General features: G+C 44.5%; 1 protein-coding gene and 1 pseudogene across 1 annotated transcript in view; both read right to left on the minus strand.

Moving 5' to 3' along the window:
• Positions 1-18707, minus strand: part of NBEAL2 (neurobeachin like 2) — a 176051-nt gene that overhangs the window by 14345 nt on the left and 142999 nt on the right. Inside the window, 4 exon segments of the mRNA XM_083186544.1 lie at positions 1194-1289; positions 7291-7398; positions 7798-7931; positions 13944-14101. Coding sequence (XP_083042670.1) covers positions 1194-1289; positions 7291-7398; positions 7798-7931; positions 13944-14101 — 496 coding nt within the window.
• On the minus strand, positions 3536-3671 carry LOC146006103 (U2 spliceosomal RNA; annotated as a pseudogene).

Consider the following 18707-nt stretch of genomic DNA (forward strand, 5'->3'; position numbering starts at 1 on the left):
GCGCGCCCCGTGTAGGTGTACGTTATACAGCGCGCCCCGTGTAGGTGTACGTTATACAGCGCGCCCCGTGTAGGTGTACGTTATACAGCGCGCCCCGTGTAGGTGTACGTTATACAGCGCGCCCCGTGTAGGTGTACGTTATACAGCGCGCCCCGTGTAGGTGTACGTTATACAGCGCGCCCCGTGTAGGTGTACGTTATACAGCGCGCCCCGTGTAGGTGTACGTTATACAGCGCGCCCCGTGTAGGTGTACGTTATACAGCGCGCCCCGTGTAGGTGTACGTTATACAGCGCGCCCCGTGTAGGTGTACGTTATACAGCGCGCCCCGTGTAGGTGTACGTTATACAGCGCGCCCCGTGTAGGTGTACGTTATACAGCGCGCCCCGTGTAGGTGTACGTTATACAGCGCGCCCCGTGTAGGTGTACGTTATACAGCGCGCCCCGTGTAGGTGTACGTTATACAGCGCGCCCCGTGTAGGTGTACGTTATACAGCGCGCCCCGTGTAGGTGTACGTTATACAGCGCGCCCCGTGTAGGTGTACGTTATACAGCGCGCCCCGTGTAGGTGTACGTTATACAGCGCGCCCCGTGTAGGTGTACGTTATACAGCGCGCCCCGTGTAGGTGTACGTTATACAGCGCGCCCCGTGTAGGTGTACGTTATACAGCGCCCCCCGTGTAGGTGTACGTTATACAGCGCGCCCCGTGTAGGTGTACATTATACAGCGCGCCCCGTGTAGGTGTACATTATACAGCGCGCCCCGTGTAGGTGTACATTATACAGCGCGCCCCGTGTAGGTGTACGTTATACAGCGCGCCCCGTGTAGGTGTACATTATACAGCGTGCCCGTGTAGGTGTACATTATACAGCGCGCCCGTGTAGGTGTACATTATACAGCGTGCCCGTGTAGGTGTACATTATACAGCGTGCCCGTGTAGGTGCAGGTGTACATTATACAGCGTGCCCCCCGTGTAGGTGTACATTATACAGCGTGCCCCCCATGTAGGTGTACATTATACAGCGTGCCCGTGTAGGTGTACATTATACAGCATGCCCCCCATGTAGGTGTACATTATACAGCGTGCCCCGTGTAGATGTACATTATACAGCGCGCCCCGTGTAGGTGTACATTATACAGCGCGCCCAGTGTACATTATACAGCGCGCCCCGTGTAGGTGTACGTTATACTCACCACCGGATACTGTGATAGGTCATTATACGACCGTCCAGCAATCGTATTCAGCTGCATTAGGTACTCGAAGTTAGAAATCTCTCTCCATACCCATCGCTGGGGATCAGAAAGACAGAACAGGGTGAGATGTGCCCAGTATTGTGCCCACCAAAAACACATTGGGGTGGTAAAACTATACAGTGTTCGCCCCAGACCTATAATATACAGCACCTAGTAATCACAATGAGTTTGAAGAAACTCAGGAGCCCGAGGTGTGCTCCCTACCACCAGTGCTGTGCCTAAACACGTGCAAAGGGGGCCGTGCGATCGAATGGGCTTATCTCCCGAAGGAGACGGGCCCCGTTTTTTCTCTAACCCCTCTCAACCATAAGGCCGAAGAGGGGAAAATAGGGAACGGTGGGTCCTCTTCGCCGAAGCTTAGAGAGACCCTCATTCCTCAACCCCCGGAAGGGTTAGGACGGTGGGTCCTCCGCACCCGAAGGTTTGGACAGACCCTCAGTGGACTTCCCTCCGCCTTGCGGCTCGGGGTCGTCCTCGGGGGGGACCGCAGCTCTCCCCAAAAGGCAAGAGTTTCGGCACATTGGGGAAATGGAAGGCCCGAAAGGGTCGACCACACTACCCAAAAAAAGTGACAAACTACAAAAAAAACCCGAAAAAACGTGAAAGTGACGAACGTGAGAAGGAAAATAAATAAATAATAAAGAAGACCCTAGCCAGAAGGCCGGGGTGGGGGTGTGAAAAATTGTCCTACCCCATCCAAAAGGACGAGGTAAGGACGTGAAGCGCTAATCTAGAGAGAATTGTGCGCAATTCTAGTGCTTACTAGTGCATGCTGATTTTGGGATCACCCGTGCATGTTCGGCACCCCCGAGTTTCCCCGGGGGCACAGTGCAGCCTCGGACTCCAAGCAGCTGACCGATCAGCGTCCGACCAAGTGTTTCTCTGCTCCCATCATAGGGCACTTTCCAGCCCCCGGCATGGGAATGGGTACTCCACTGGGTTTTTCGACTGACTCCCTTAGGGGCTGCGACCCCCTCGGAAGAGCAATCTACTCAGTCTCAGTGTTTCTCCGATCCCAAGGTTAAGGTACTCAGCCAGACTTTTCACCACTCCCAGACATGAGGGGTCCCAACCCTCCGCCCATCAGAGCAGCTACTCAGTCCAGCCTTTCTCTATTCTCTGCCAGAGGCCAGTCCATACCCACTGATAAGAACAGATGAGTTTGAAAAAACTCAGGAGCCCGAGGTGTGCTCCCCACCACCAGTGCTGTGCCTAAACACGTGCAAAGGGGGCCGTGCGATCGAATGGGTCCGTCTCCTAGGAGACAGGGCCCCGTTTTTCACCTAACCCCTCTTAACCATAAGGCCGAAGAGGGGAAAATAGGGAACGGTGGGTCCTCTTCGCCGAAGCTTAGAGAGACCCTCATTCCTCAACCCCCGGAAGGGTTAGGACGGTGGGTCCTCCGCACCCGAAGGTTTGGAGAGACCCTCAGTAGACTTCCCTCCGCCTTGCGGCTCGGGGTCGTCCTCGGGGGGCACGAAGCTCTCCCCAAAAGGCGAGAGCTTCGGCACATTGGGGAAATGGAAGGCCTGAAAGGGTCGACCACACTACCCAAAAAAACGTGACAAAACTACAAAAAACAAGGAACGTGAAAAGTGACCAACGTGAGAGGGGAAGAGAAATAAATAATAAAGGACCCTAGCCAGAAGGCCGGGGTGGGGGTGTGAAAAATTGTCCTACCCCATCCAAAAGGACGAGGTAAGGACGTGCAGCGCTAACCTAGAGGGAAGTGCGCAGTGCTAGTGCATGGTGATTTTGGGATCACCCGTGCATGTTCGGCACCCCCGAGTTTCCCCGGGGGGCACAGTGCAGCCTCGGACTCCAAGCAGCCAGCCAGTCAGCGTCCGACCAAGTGTTTCTCTGCTCCCATCATAGGGCACTTTCCAGCCCCCGGCATGGGAATGGGTACTCCACTGGGCTTTTCGAAAGACTCCCTTAGGGGCTGCACCCCCCTCGGAAGAGCAATCTACGCAGTCCCAGTGTTTCTCCACTTACAGGGTTAAGATACTAGGCTGAGCTTTTCGCTGTGCCCAGGCTGGGGGCCTGCCCAACCTGGACCAATCTACTCGGTCTCAGCTTTTCTCCGCTCCCTGGGAATGGATACTAGACTGAGCCTTTCGCTGTCTCATCCTTCGGGGGCTACGAACCCCGTCAAGAGAGTCAAACTACTAGGCCCAGTGTTTCTCCCCCCTCTCACCAGTGGGTTTACGGAAACAACACCTCCTACCAAAGGCAGAGGTGAAGGTACTCAGCCAGACTTTTCACCACTCCCAGGCAAAAAAGAGGGGTCCCACACCCTCCGCCCATCAGAGCAGCTACTCAGTCCAGCCTTTCTCTATTCTCTGCCAGGAGCCAGTCCATACCCACTGATAAGAACAGCTACTACACTTGATCTTAGCCAAAAGGCCGAGAAGCGATAGTAACCACAATACAAGACACATTGGAAGTATAATATACTAGTATAATACAGGGGGAGACAGACAGGAAGTATAATATACTAGTATAATACAGGGGGAGACAGGAAGTATAATATACTAGTATAATACAGGGGGAGACAGACAGGAAGTATAATATACTAGTATAATACAGGAGGAGACAGGAAGTATAATATACTAGTATAATACAGGGGGAGACAGGAAGTATAATATACTAGTATAATACAGGGGGAGACAGACAGGAAGTATAATATACTAGTATAATACAGGGGGAGACAGGAAGTATAATATACTAGTATAATACAGGGGGAGGCAGGAAGTATAATATACTAGTATAATACAGGGGGAGACAGGAAGTATAATATACTAGTATAATACAGGGGGAGGCAGAAAGTATAATATACTAGTATAATACAGGGGGAGACAGGAAGTATAATATACTAGTATAATACAGGAGGAGACAGAAAGTATAATATACTAGTATAATACAGGGGGAGACAGGAAGTATAATATACTAGTATAATACAGGAGGAGACAGGAAGTATAATATACTAGTATAATACAGGGGGAGACAGACAGGAAGTATAATATACTAGTATAATACAGGGGGAGACAGGAAGTATAATATACTAGTATAATACAGGGGGAGGCAGGAAGTATAATATACTAGTATAATACAGGGGGAGGCAGGAAGTATAATATACTAGTATAATACAGGGGGAGGCAGGAAGTATAATATACTAGTATAATACAGGGGGAGACAGGAAGTATAATATACTAGTATAATACAGGGGGAGACAGGAAGTATAATATACTAGTATAATACAGGGGGAGACAGGAAGTATAATATACTAGTATAATACAGGGGGAGACAGGAAGTATAATATACTAGTATAATACAGGGGGAGACAGGAAGTATAATATACTAGTATAATACAGGGGGAGACAGGAAGTATAATATACTAGTATAATACAGGGGGAGACAGGAAGTATAATATACTAGTATAATACAGGAGGAGACAGGAAGTATAATATACTAGTATAATACAGGGGAGACAGGAAGTATAATATACTAGTATAATACAGGAGGAGACAGGAAGTATAATATACTAGTATAATACAGGGGGAGACAGGAAGTATAATAAACTAGTATAATACAGGGGGAGACAGAAAGTATAATATACTAGTATAATACAGGAGGAGACAGGAAGTATAATATACTAGTATAATACAGGAGGAGACAGGAAGTATAATATACTAGTATAATACACGAGGAGACAGGAAGTATAATAAACTAGTATAATACAGGGGGAGACAAAGTATAATATACTAGTATAATACAGGAGGAGTCAGGAAGTATAATATACTAGTATAATACAGGAGGAGACAGGAAGTATAATATACTAGTATAATACAGGGGGAGACAGGAAGTATAATAAACTAGTATAATACAGGGGGAGACAGAAAGTATAATATACTAGTATAATACAGGAGGAGACAGGAAGTATAATATACTAGTATAATACAGGAGGAGACAGGAAGAATAATATACTAGTATAATACAGAAGGAGACAGGAAGTATAATAAACTAGTATAATACAGGGGGAGACAGAAAGTATAATATACTAGTATAATACAGGAGGAGTCAGGAAGTATAATATACTAGTATAATACAGGGGGAGACCGGAAGTATAATATACTAGTATAATACAGGGGGAGACAGGAAGTATAATATACTAGTATAATACAGGGGGAGACAGGAAGTATAATATACTAGTATAATACAGGGGGAGACAGGAAGTATAATATACTAGTATAATACAGGGGGAGACAGGAAGTATAATATACTAGTATTATACAGGGGGAGACAGAAAGTATAATATACTAGTATAATACAGGGGGAGACAGGAAGTATAATATACTAGTATAATACAGGGGGAGGCAGGAAGTATAATATACTAGTATAATACAGGGGGAGACAGGAAGTATAATATACTAGTATAATACAGGGGGAGACAGGAAGTATAATATACTAGTATAATACAGGAGGAGACAGGAAGTATAATATACTAGTATAATACAGGGGGAGACAGAAAGTATAATATACTAGTATAATACAGGGGGAGACAGGAAGTATAATATACTAGTATAATACAGGGGGAGACAGGAAGTATAATATACTAGTATAATACAGGGGGAGACAGGAAGTATAATATACTAGTATAATACAGGGGGAGGCAGGAAGTATAATATACTAGTATAATACAGGGGGAGACAGGAAGTATAATATACTAGTATAATACAGGGGGAGACAGGAAGTATAATATACTAGTATAATACAGGAGGAGACAGGAAGTATAATATACTAGTATAATACAGGGGGAGACAGAAAGTATAATATACTAGTATAATACAGGGGGAGACAGGAAGTATAATATACTAGTATAATACAGGGGGAGACGGGAAGTATAATATACTAGTATAATACAGGGGGAGACGGGAAGTATAATATACTAGTATAATACAGGAGGAGACGGGAAGTATAATATACTAGTATAATACAAGAGGAGACAGGAAGTATAATATACTAGTATAATACAGGGGGAGACAGGAAGTATAATATACTAGTATAATACAGGGGGAGACAGGAAGTATAATATACTAGTATAATACAGGGGGAGACAGGATGTATAATATACTAGTATAATACAGGAGGAGACAGGAAGTATAATATACTAGTATAATACAGGGGGAGACAGGAAGTATAATATACTAGTATAATACAGGAGGAGACAGGAAGTATAATATACTAGTATAATACAGGGGGAGACAGGAAGTATAATATACTAGTATAATACAGGAGGAGTCAGGATGTATAATATACTAGTATAATACAGGAGGAGACAGGAAGTATAATATACTAGTATAATACAGGGGGAGGCAGGAAGTATAATATACTAGTATAATACAGGGGGAGACAGGAAGTATAATATACTAGTATAATACAGGAGGAGACAGGAAGTATAATATACTAGTATAATACAGGGGGAGACAGGAAGTATAATATACTAGTATAATACAGGGGGAGACAGGAAGTATAATATACTAGTATAATACAGGGGGAGACAGGAAGTATAATATACTAGTATAATACAGGGGGAGGCAGGAAGTATAATATACTAGTATAATACAGGGGGAGACAGGAAGTATAATATACTAGTATAATACAGGAGGAGACAGGAAGTATAATATACTAGTATAATACAGGGGGAGACAGGAAGTATAATATACTAGTATAATACAGGGGGAGACAGGAAGTATAATATACTAGTATAATACAGGGGGAGACAGACAGGAAGTATAATATACTAGTGTAATACAGGGGGAGACAGACAGGAAGTATAATATACTAGTATAATACAGGGGAGACAGACATGAGGTATAATATACAATATACAGTAACAAGCATACGGAAGGGACAAGCCAGCATATGCAGAACATAACAAGGTTCCCCGGACAGGCTGTCAGCCATGTAGATAAACGTTTGCCCTGGGAGTACATTGATAGAGGACGGTCGGCTTCCACCTAGGACACGCAGGTACCTGAGTCAGATTAGAGGCCTGGAGGAGCTTCTGGGGAGAGTGGTTCCCGAACTGCAGCTGGTTGGGTGGGTGTAAGCCCAATATTCGGGAGTACACGTTGTTCCTCACCTGCGGACAATGAGAGGAGAGGGTTTAGCACCTATACATTACATTCTGTGCCAGCACCCGCTGCTGTCACTCCCCAGTGCCTACGTGCCAGTACTGCCAGCACCTTCCCCAGTACTGGTAACACAAGGAACGTTGTGGAGACAGCAGGTAGTGAGTATGTCCAGGGGTAGCACAGCTAGGACTGTAACCTAGAGAGTTTGGTGCAGGACGACAGAGGGACAGCACCTGAATCATACCTATACCCCTATGTTACATAAAAGGTGCAGCACTCTCATTCGCTGCTATACAAGCTGACATATGTTACCAGACAGACCCTTCGCACCTCCCAGCGCCATCGATGCTCCTACTCTGCCGCGGAGTGACTCCGCACCCACAGCCACGGACGAGGAGAACATTTACCTTTTTCTTAAAATTGACAAAGTAATTTGCCTGGTCGATGAAGAAGAATTCCAAGGCCGACCTCCGGAGATTATACCGGCGAAGATGCACAGCGCGGAGCTGATACAGCGGACGCTTAAAGTCGTAGCCAATACCTGGAATATAGAGACATATTAATCCATATACATACACCTGTAACACAGAGATAAAACCCGTACATACACCTGTAACACAGAGATACAACCCGTACATACACCTGTAACACAGAGATACAACCCGTACATACACCTGTAACACAGAGATACAACCCGTACATACACCTGTAACACAGAGATAAGATACAACCCGTACATACACCTGTAACACAGAGATACAACCCGTACATATACCTGTAACACAGAGATACAACCCGTACATACACCTGTAACACAGAGATAATATATAACCACCGTACATACACCTGTAACACAGAGATAAGATACACCCCGTACATACACCTGTAACACAGAGATAAGATACACCCCGTACATACACCTGTAACACAGATATATACCCCGTACATACACCTGTAACACAGATATATACCCCGTACATACACCTGTAACACAGAGATATACCCCGTACATACACCTGTAACACAGAGATAATATATAACCTGTACATACACCTGTAACACAGAGATAAGATATAACCACCGTACATACACCTGTAACACAGAGATAATATATAACCACCGTACATACACCTGTAACACAGAGATAATATATAACCACCGTACATACACCTGTAACACAGAGATAAGATACACCCCGTACATACACCTGTAACACAGAGATAAGATACACCCCGTACATACACCTGTAACACAGATATATACCCCGTACATACACCTGTAACACAGATATATACCCCGTACATACACCTGTAACACAGAGATAAGATATAACCACCGTACATACACCTGTAACACAGGGATAAGATACACCACGTACATACACCTGTAACACAGAGATAATATATAACCTGTACATACACCTGTAACACAGAGATAATATATAACCACTGTACATACACCTGTAACACAGAGATAATATATAACCACTGTACATACACCTGTAACACAGAGATAATATATAACCTGTACATACACCTGTAACACAGAGATAATATACACCACGTACATACACCTGTAACACAGAGATAATATACACCACGTACATACACCTGTAACACAGAGATAATATATAACCACCGTACATACACCTGTAACACAGAGATAATATATAACCCGTACATACACCGGTAACACAGAGATAATATATAACCACCGTACATACACCTGTAACACAGAGATAATATATAACTACCGTACATACACATGTAACACAGAGATAAGATACACCCCGTACATACACCTGTAACAGAGATAATATATAACCACTGTACATACACCTGTAACACAGAGATAATATATAACCACTGTACATACACCTGTAACACAGAGATAATATATAACCACCGTACATACACCTGTAACATAGAGATAATATATAACCACCGTACATACACCTGTAACACAGAGATAATATATAACCACCATACATACACCTGTAACACAGAGATAATATATAACCACCGTACATACACCTGTAACACAGAGATAATATATAACCACCGTACATACACCTGTAACACAGAGATAATATATAACCACCGTACATACACCTGTAACACAGAGATAATATATAACCACCGTACATACACCTGTAACACAGAGATAATATATAACCTGTACATACACCTGTAACACAGAGATAATATATAACCTGTACATACACCTGTAACACAGAGATAATATATAACCTGTACATATACCTGTAACACAGAGATAATATATAACCACTGTACATACACCTGTAACACAGAGATACAACCCGTACATACACCTGTAACACAGAGATACAACCCGTACATACACCTGTAACACAGAGATAAGATACACCCCGTACATACACCTGTAACACAGAGATAATATATAACCACCGTACATACACCTGTAACACAGAGATACAACCCGTACATACACCTGTAACACAGAGATACAACCCGTACATACACCTGTAACACAGAGATAATATATAACCCGTACATACACCTGTAACACAGAGATAAGATACACCCCGTACATACACCTGTAACACAGAGATAATATATAACCCGTACATATACCTGTAACACAGAGATAATATATAACCACCGTACATACACCTTTAACACAGAGATAATATATAACCACCGTACATACAACTGTAACAGAGATACAACCCGTACATACACCTGTAACACAGAGATAATATATAACCACCGTACATACACCTGTAACACAGAGATAATATATAACCACTGTACATACACCTGTAACACAGAGATAATATATAACCACTGTACATACACCTGTAACACAGAGATAATATATAACCTGTACATACACCTGTAACACAGAGATAATATATAACCACCGTACATACACCTGTAACACAGAGATAATATATAACCACTGTACATACACCTGTAACACAGAGATAATATATAACCTGTACATACACCTGTAACACAGAGATAATATATAACCACCGTACATACACCTGTAACACAGATAATATATAACCACCGTACATACACCTGTAACACAGAGATAATATATAACCACCGTACATACACCTGTAACACAGAGATAATATATAACCACCGTACATACACCTGTAACACATGGATAATATATAACCTGTACATACACCTGTAACACAGAGATAATATATAACCACCGTACATACACCTGTAACACAGAGATAATATATAACCACCGTACATACACCTGTAACACAGAGATAATATATAACCACTGTACATACACCTGTAACACAGAGATACACCCCGTACATACACCTGTAACACAGAGATAAAATATAACCACTGTACATACACCTGTAACACAGAGATAATATATAACCTGTACATACACCTGTAACACAGAGATAATATATAACCACTGTACATACACCTGTAACACAGAGATAATATACATACACCTGTAACACAGAGATAATACAACCACCGTACATACACCTGTAACAGAGATAATTTATAACCACCGTACATACACCTGTAACACAGAGATAATATATAACCTGTACATATACCTGTAACACAGAGATAATATATAACCTGTACATACACCTGTAACACAGAGATAATATATAACCACCGTACATACACCTGTAACACAGAGATAATATATAACCACTGTACATACACCTGTAACACAGAGATAATATATAACCACCGTACATACACCTGTAACAGAGATAATATATAACCACTGTACATACACCTGTAACACAGAGATAATATATAACCTGTACATACACCTGTAACACAGAGATAATATATAACCTGTACATACACCTGTAACACAGAGATAATATATAACCTGTACATACACCTGTAACACAGAGATAATATATAACCTGTACATACACCTGTAACACAGAGATAATATATAACCTGTACATACACCTGTAACACAGAGATAATATATAACCTGTACATACACCTGTAACACAGAGATAATATATAACCACTGTACATACACCTGTAACACAGAGATAATATATAACCACTGTACATACACCTGTAACACAGAGATAATATATAACCACTGTACATACACCTGTAACACAGAGATAATATATAACCACTGTACATACACCTGTAACACAGAGATAATATATAACCACGGTACATACACCTGTAACACAGAGATAATATATAACCTGTACATACACCTGTAACACAGAGATAATATATAACCACCGTACATACACCTGTAACACAGAGATACAACCCGTACATACACCTGTAACACAGAGATACAACCTGTACATACACCTGTAACACAGAGATAAGATACACCCCGTACATACACCTGTAACACAGAGATAATATATAACCACTGTACATACACCTGTAACAGAGATAATATATAACCACCGTACATATACCTGTAACACAGAGATAATATATAACCACCGTACATACACCTGTAACACAGAGATAATATATAACCACCGTACATACACCTGTAACACAGAGATAATATATAACCTGTACATACACCTGTAACACAGAGATAATATATAACCACTGTACATACACCTGTAACACAGAGATAATATATAACCTGTACATACACCTGTAACACAGAGATAATATATAACCTGTACATACACCTGTAACACAGAGATAATATATAACCTGTACATACAACTGTAACACAAAGATAATATATAACCACCGTACATACACCTGTAACAGAGATAAGATATAACCTGTACATACACCTGTAACACAGAGATAATATATAACCTGTACATACACCTGTAACACAGAGATAATATATAACCAATGTACATACACCTGTAACACAGAGATAATATATAACCTGTACATACACCTGTAACACAGAGATAATATATAACCACCGTACATACACCTGTAACACAGAGATAATATATAACCTGTACATACACCTGTAACACAGAGATAATATATAACCTGTACATACACCTGTAACACAGAGATAATATATAACCACCGTACATACACCTGTAACACAGAGATAATATATAACCACCGTACATACACCTGTAACACAGAGATAATATATAACCACATGTACATACACCTGTAACACAGAGATAATTTATAACCACCGTACATACACCTGTAACACAGAGATAATATATAACCTGTACATACACCTGTAACACAGAGATAATATATAACCACTGTACATACACCTGTAACACAGAGATAATATATAACCACTGTACATACACCTGTAACACAGAGATAATATATAACCACCGTACATACACCTGTAACACAGAGATAATATATAACCTGTACATACACCTGTAACACAGAGATAATATATAACCACCGTACATATACCTGTAACAGAGATAATATATAACCTGTACATACACCTGTAACACAGAGATAATATAAAACCTGTACATACACCTGTAACACAAAGATAATATATAACCACCGTACATACACCTGTAACACAGAAATATATAACCTGTACATACACCTGTAACACAGAGATAATATATAACCTGCACATACACCTGTAACACAGAGATAATATATAACCACCGTACATACACCTGTAACACAGAGATAATACAACCACCGTACATACACCTGTAACACAGAGATAATACAACCACCGTACATACACCTGTAACACAGAGATAAGATACACCCCGTACATACACCTGTAACACAGAGATAATACAACCACCGTACATACACCTGTAACACAGAGATAAGATATAACCACTGTACATACACCTGTAACACAGAGATAAGATATAACCTGTACATACACCTGTAACACAAAGATAATATATAACCATCGTACATATACCTGTAACACAGAGATAATATATAACCTGTACATACACCTGTAACACAGAGATAATATATAACCACCGTACATACACCTGTAACACAGAGATAATACAACCACCGTACATACACCTGTAACACAGAGATAATACAACCACCGTACATACACCTGTAACACAGAGATAAGATACACCCCGTACATACACCTGTAACACAGAGATAATACAACCACCGTACATACACCTGTAACACAGAGATAATATATAACCACCGTACATACACCTGTAACACAGAGATAAGATACACCCCGTACATACACCTGTAACACAAAAATAATACAACCACCGTACATACACCTGTAACACAGAGATAATATATAACCTGTACATACACCTGTAACACAGAGATAATATATAACCTGTACATACACCTGTAACACAGAGATAATATATAACCACTGTACATACACCTGTAACACAGAGATAATATATAACCTATACATACACCTGTAACACAGAGATAATATATAACCACCGTACATACACCTGTAATACAGAGATAATATATAACCACTGTACATATACCTGTAACACAGAGATAATATATAACCTATATATAATATAATATAATATATATAACACAGGCGAGCGATGTCCCCCTATCACACAGTACTATAATGACCGGCTTACCATCCTCTGTCTCCTCCTTCTCACTGCTGAAGTCATAGAAGTAAATGTGCTGCGTCGTCACTTCCAGCCGGCCGGGAATGACGGCCACAATGGTGATCAGCTCGCAGTCCTCGGAGATGACCAGCTTCTCCCGCTGATTCTGTTCTATGACCTCCATGCTGTGACAGAGCAGGACAGGCTGGTGTCAGGGAAGGTTCCATCGGCCACTACTTACTATACAAAGCAAGGCAGGTCCGTTCTGAGATACCCAGAACACATGGAGAGAGCAGCCTACAGTACCGGGGGAAGCTGAACCACAGAGCCCGGCTCGGTATTACTACAGAACGGCGCATGCGTTACACTAATAGGGACCCCCCAGTATCCTCCTCCTGCACGGATCTTACTGGTAGATGTTCTGCAGAACGGCGCATGCGTTACACTAATAGGGACCCCCCAGAATCCTCCTCCTGCCCGGATCTTACTGGTAGATGTTCTGCAGAACGGCGCATGCGTTACACTAATAGGGACCCCCCAGAATCCTCCTCCTGCCCGGATCTTACTGGTAGATGTTCTGCAGAATGGCGCATGCGTTACACTAATAGGGACCCCCCAGAATCCTCCTCCTGCACGGATCTTACTGGTAGATGTTCTGCAGGATGGAGCATGCGTTACACTAATAGGGACCCCCCAGAATCCTCCTCCTGCACGGATCTTACTGGTGGATGTTCTGCAGGACGGCGCATGTGTTACATTAATAGGGACCCCCCAGAATCCTCCTCCTGCACGGATCTTACTGGTAGATGTTCTGCAGGATGGAGCATGCGTTACACTAATAGGGACCCCCCAGAATCCTCCTCCTGCACGGATCTTACTGGTAGATGTTCTGCAGAATGGCGCATGCGTTACACTAATAGGGACCCCCAGAATCCTCCTCCTGCACGGATCTCACTGGTAGATGTTCTGCAGGACGGCGCATGCGTTACACTAATAGGGACCCCCCAGAATCCTCCTCCTGCCCGGATCTTACTGGTAGATGTTCTGCAGAATGGCGCATGCGTTACACTAATAGGGACCCCCCCAGAATCCTCCTCCTGCACGGATCTTACTGGTAGATGTTCTGCAGGATGGCACATGCGTTACACTAATAGGGACCCCCCAGAATCCTCCTCCTAGACGGATCTTACTGGTAGATGTTCTGCAGAATGGCGCATGCGTTACACTAATAGGGACCCCCCAGAATCCTCCTCCTGCACGGATCTTACTGGTGGATGTTCTGCAGGACGGCGCATGTGTTACATTAATAGGGACCCCCCAGAATCCTCCTCCTAGACGGATCTTACTGGTAGATGTTCTGCAGAACGGCGCATGCGTTACACTAATAGGGACCCCCAGATTCCTCCTCCTGCACGGATCTTACTGGTAGATGTTCTGCAGAACGGCGCATGCGTTACACTAATAGGGACCCCCCAGAATCCTCCTCCTGCACGGATCTTACTGGTAGATGTTCTGCAGGATGGCGCATGCGTTACACTAATAGGGACCCCCCAGAATCCTCCTCCTGCATGGATCTTACTGGTAGATGTTCTGCAGAATGGCGCATGCGTTACACTAATAGGGACCCCCCAGAATCCTCCTCCTGCACGGATCTTACTGGTAGATGTTCTGCAGAACGGCGCATGCGTTACACTAATAGGGACCCCCCAGAATCCTCCTCCTGCATGGATCTTACTAGTAGATGTTCTGCAGGATGGCGCATGCGTTACACTAATAGGGACCCCCCAGAATCCTCCTCCTGCACGGATCTTACTGGTAGATGTTCTGCAGGATGGCGCATGCGTTACACTAATAGGGACCCCCCAGAATCCTCCTCCTGCACGGATCTTACTGGTAGATGTTCTGCAGGATGGAGCATGCGTTACACTAATAGGGACCCCCCAGAATCCTCCTCCTGCACGGATCTTACTGGTGGATGTTCTGCAGGACGGCGCATGTGTTACATTAATAGGGACCCCCCAGAATCCTCCTCCTGCACGGATCTTACTGGTAGATGTTCTGCAGGATGGAGCATGCGTTACACTAATAGGGACCCCCCAGAATCCTCCTCCTGCACGGATCTTACTGGTAGATGTTCTGCAGAATGGCGCATGCGTTACACTAATAGGGACCCCCAGAATCCTCCTCCTGCACGGATCTCACTGGTAGATGTTCTGCAGGACGGCGCATGCGTTACACTAATAGGGACCCCCCAGAATCCTCCTCCTGCCCGGATCTTACTGGTAGATGTTCTGCAGAATGGCGCATGCGTTACACTAATAGGGACCCCCCCAGAATCCTCCTCCTGCACGGATCTTACTGGTAGATGTTCTGCAGGATGGCACATGCGTTACACTAATAGGGACCCCCCAGAATCCTCCTCCTAGACGGATCTTACTGGTAGATGTTCTGCAGAATGGCGCATGCGTTACACTAATAGGGACCCCCCAGAATCCTCCTCCTGCACGGATCTTACTGGTGGATGTTCTGCAGGACGGCGCATGTGTTACATTAATAGGGACCCCCCAGAATCCTCCTCCTAGACGGATCTTACTGGTAGATGTTCTGCAGAACGGCGCATGCGTTACACTAATAGGGACCCCCAGATTCCTCCTCCTGCACGGATCTTACTGGTAGATGTTCTGCAGAACGGCGCATGCGTTACACTAATAGGGACCCCCCAGAATCCTCCTCCTGCACGGATCTTACTGGTAGATGTTCTGCAGGATGGCGCATGCGTTACACTAATAGGGACCCCCCAGAATCCTCCTCCTGCATGGATCTTACTGGTAGATGTTCTGCAGAATGGCGCATGCGTTACACTAATAGGGACCCCCCAGAATCCTCCTCCTGCACGGATCTTACTGGTAGATGTTCTGCAGAACGGCGCATGCGTTACACTAATAGGGACCCCCCCCAGAATCCTCCTCCTGCCCGGATCTTACTGGTAGATGTTCTGCAGGATGGCGCATGCGTTACACTATCAGGGACCCCCAGAATCCTCCTCCTGCCCGGATCTTACTGGTAGATGTACTGCAGGATGGCGCATGCGTTACACTAATAGGGACCCCCAGAATCCTCCTCCTGCACGGATCTTACTGGTAGATGTTCTGCAGAATGGCGCATGCGTTACACTAATAGGGACCCCCCAGAATCCTCCTCCTGCCCGGATCTTACTGGCAGATGTTCTGCAGGATGGCACATGCGTTACATTAATAGGGACCCCCCCAGAATCCTCCTCCTGCCCGGATCTTACTGGTAGATGTTCTGCAGGATGGCGCATGCGTTACACTAATAGGGACCCTCCAGAATCCTCCTCCTGCACGGATCTTACTGGTAGATGTTCTGCAGGATGGCGCATGCGTTACACTAATAGGGACCCCCCCAGAATCCTCCTCCTGCACGGATCTTACTGGTAGATGTTCTGCAGAATGGCGCATGCGTTACACTAATAGGGACCCCCCAGAATCCTCCTCCTGCCCGGATCTTACTGGTAGATGTTCTGCAGGATGGCGCATGCGTTACACTAATAGGGACCCCCCCAGAATCCTCCTCCTGCCCGGATCTTACTGGTAGATGTTCTGCAGGATGGCGCATGCGTTACACTAATAGGGACCCCCCCAGAATCCTCCTCCTGCCCGGATCTTACTGGTAGATGTACTGCAGGATGGCACATGCGTTACACTAATAGGGACCCCCCCAGAATCCTCCTCCTGCCCGGATCTTACTGGTAGATGTTCTGCAGGATGGCGCATGCGTTACACTAATAGGGACCCTCCAGAATCCTCCTCCTGCATGGATCTTACTGGTAGATGTTCTGCAGGATGGCGCATGCGTTACACTAATAGGGACCCCCCAGAATCCTCCTCCTGCCCGGATCTTACTGGTAGATGTTCTGCAGGATGGCGCATGCGTTACACTAATAGGGACCCTCCAGAATCCTCCTCCTGCATGGATCTTACTGGTAGATGTTCTGCAGAACGGCGCATGCGTTACACTAATAGGGAACCCCCAGAATCCTCCTCCTGCCTGGATCTTACTGGTAGATGTTCTGCAGGATGGCGCATGCGTTACACTAATAGGGACCCCCCAGAATCCTCCTCCTGCCCGGATCTTACTAATAGATGTTCTGCAGAATGGCGCATGCGTTACACTAATAGGGACCCCCCAGAATCCTCCTCATGCCTGGATCTTACTGGTAGATGTTCTGCAGAATGGCGCATGCGTTACACTAATAGGGACCCCCAGAATCCTCCTCCTGCACGGATCTTACTGGTAGATGTTCTGCAGAATGGCGCATGCGTTACACTAATAGGGACCCCCAGAATCCTCCTCCTGCCCGGATCTTACTGGTAGATGTTCTGCAGGATGGCACATGCGTTACACTAATAGGGACCCCCCCAGAATCCTCCTCCTGCCCGGATCTTACTGGTAGATGTTCTGCAGGATGGCGCATGCGTTACACTAATAGGGACCCTCCAGAATCCTCCTCCTGCATGGATCTTACTGGTAGATGTTCTGCAGGATGGCGCATGCGTTACACTATCAGGGACCCCCAGAATCCTCCTCCTGCCCGGATCTTACTGGTAGATGTACTGCAGGATGGCACATGCGTTACACTAATAGGGACCCCCCCAGAATCCTCCTCCTGTCCGGATCTTACTGGTAGATGTTCTGCAGGATGGCGCATGCGTTACACTAATAGGGACCCCCCCAGAATCCTCCTCCTGCACGGATCTTACTGGTAGATGT

The sequence above is a fragment of the Crinia signifera genome, chromosome 5, assembly GCF_055691185.1.
Source record: "Crinia signifera chromosome 5, ASM5569118v1, whole genome shotgun sequence".
Classification (NCBI taxonomy): domain Eukaryota; kingdom Metazoa; phylum Chordata; class Amphibia; order Anura; family Myobatrachidae; genus Crinia; species Crinia signifera.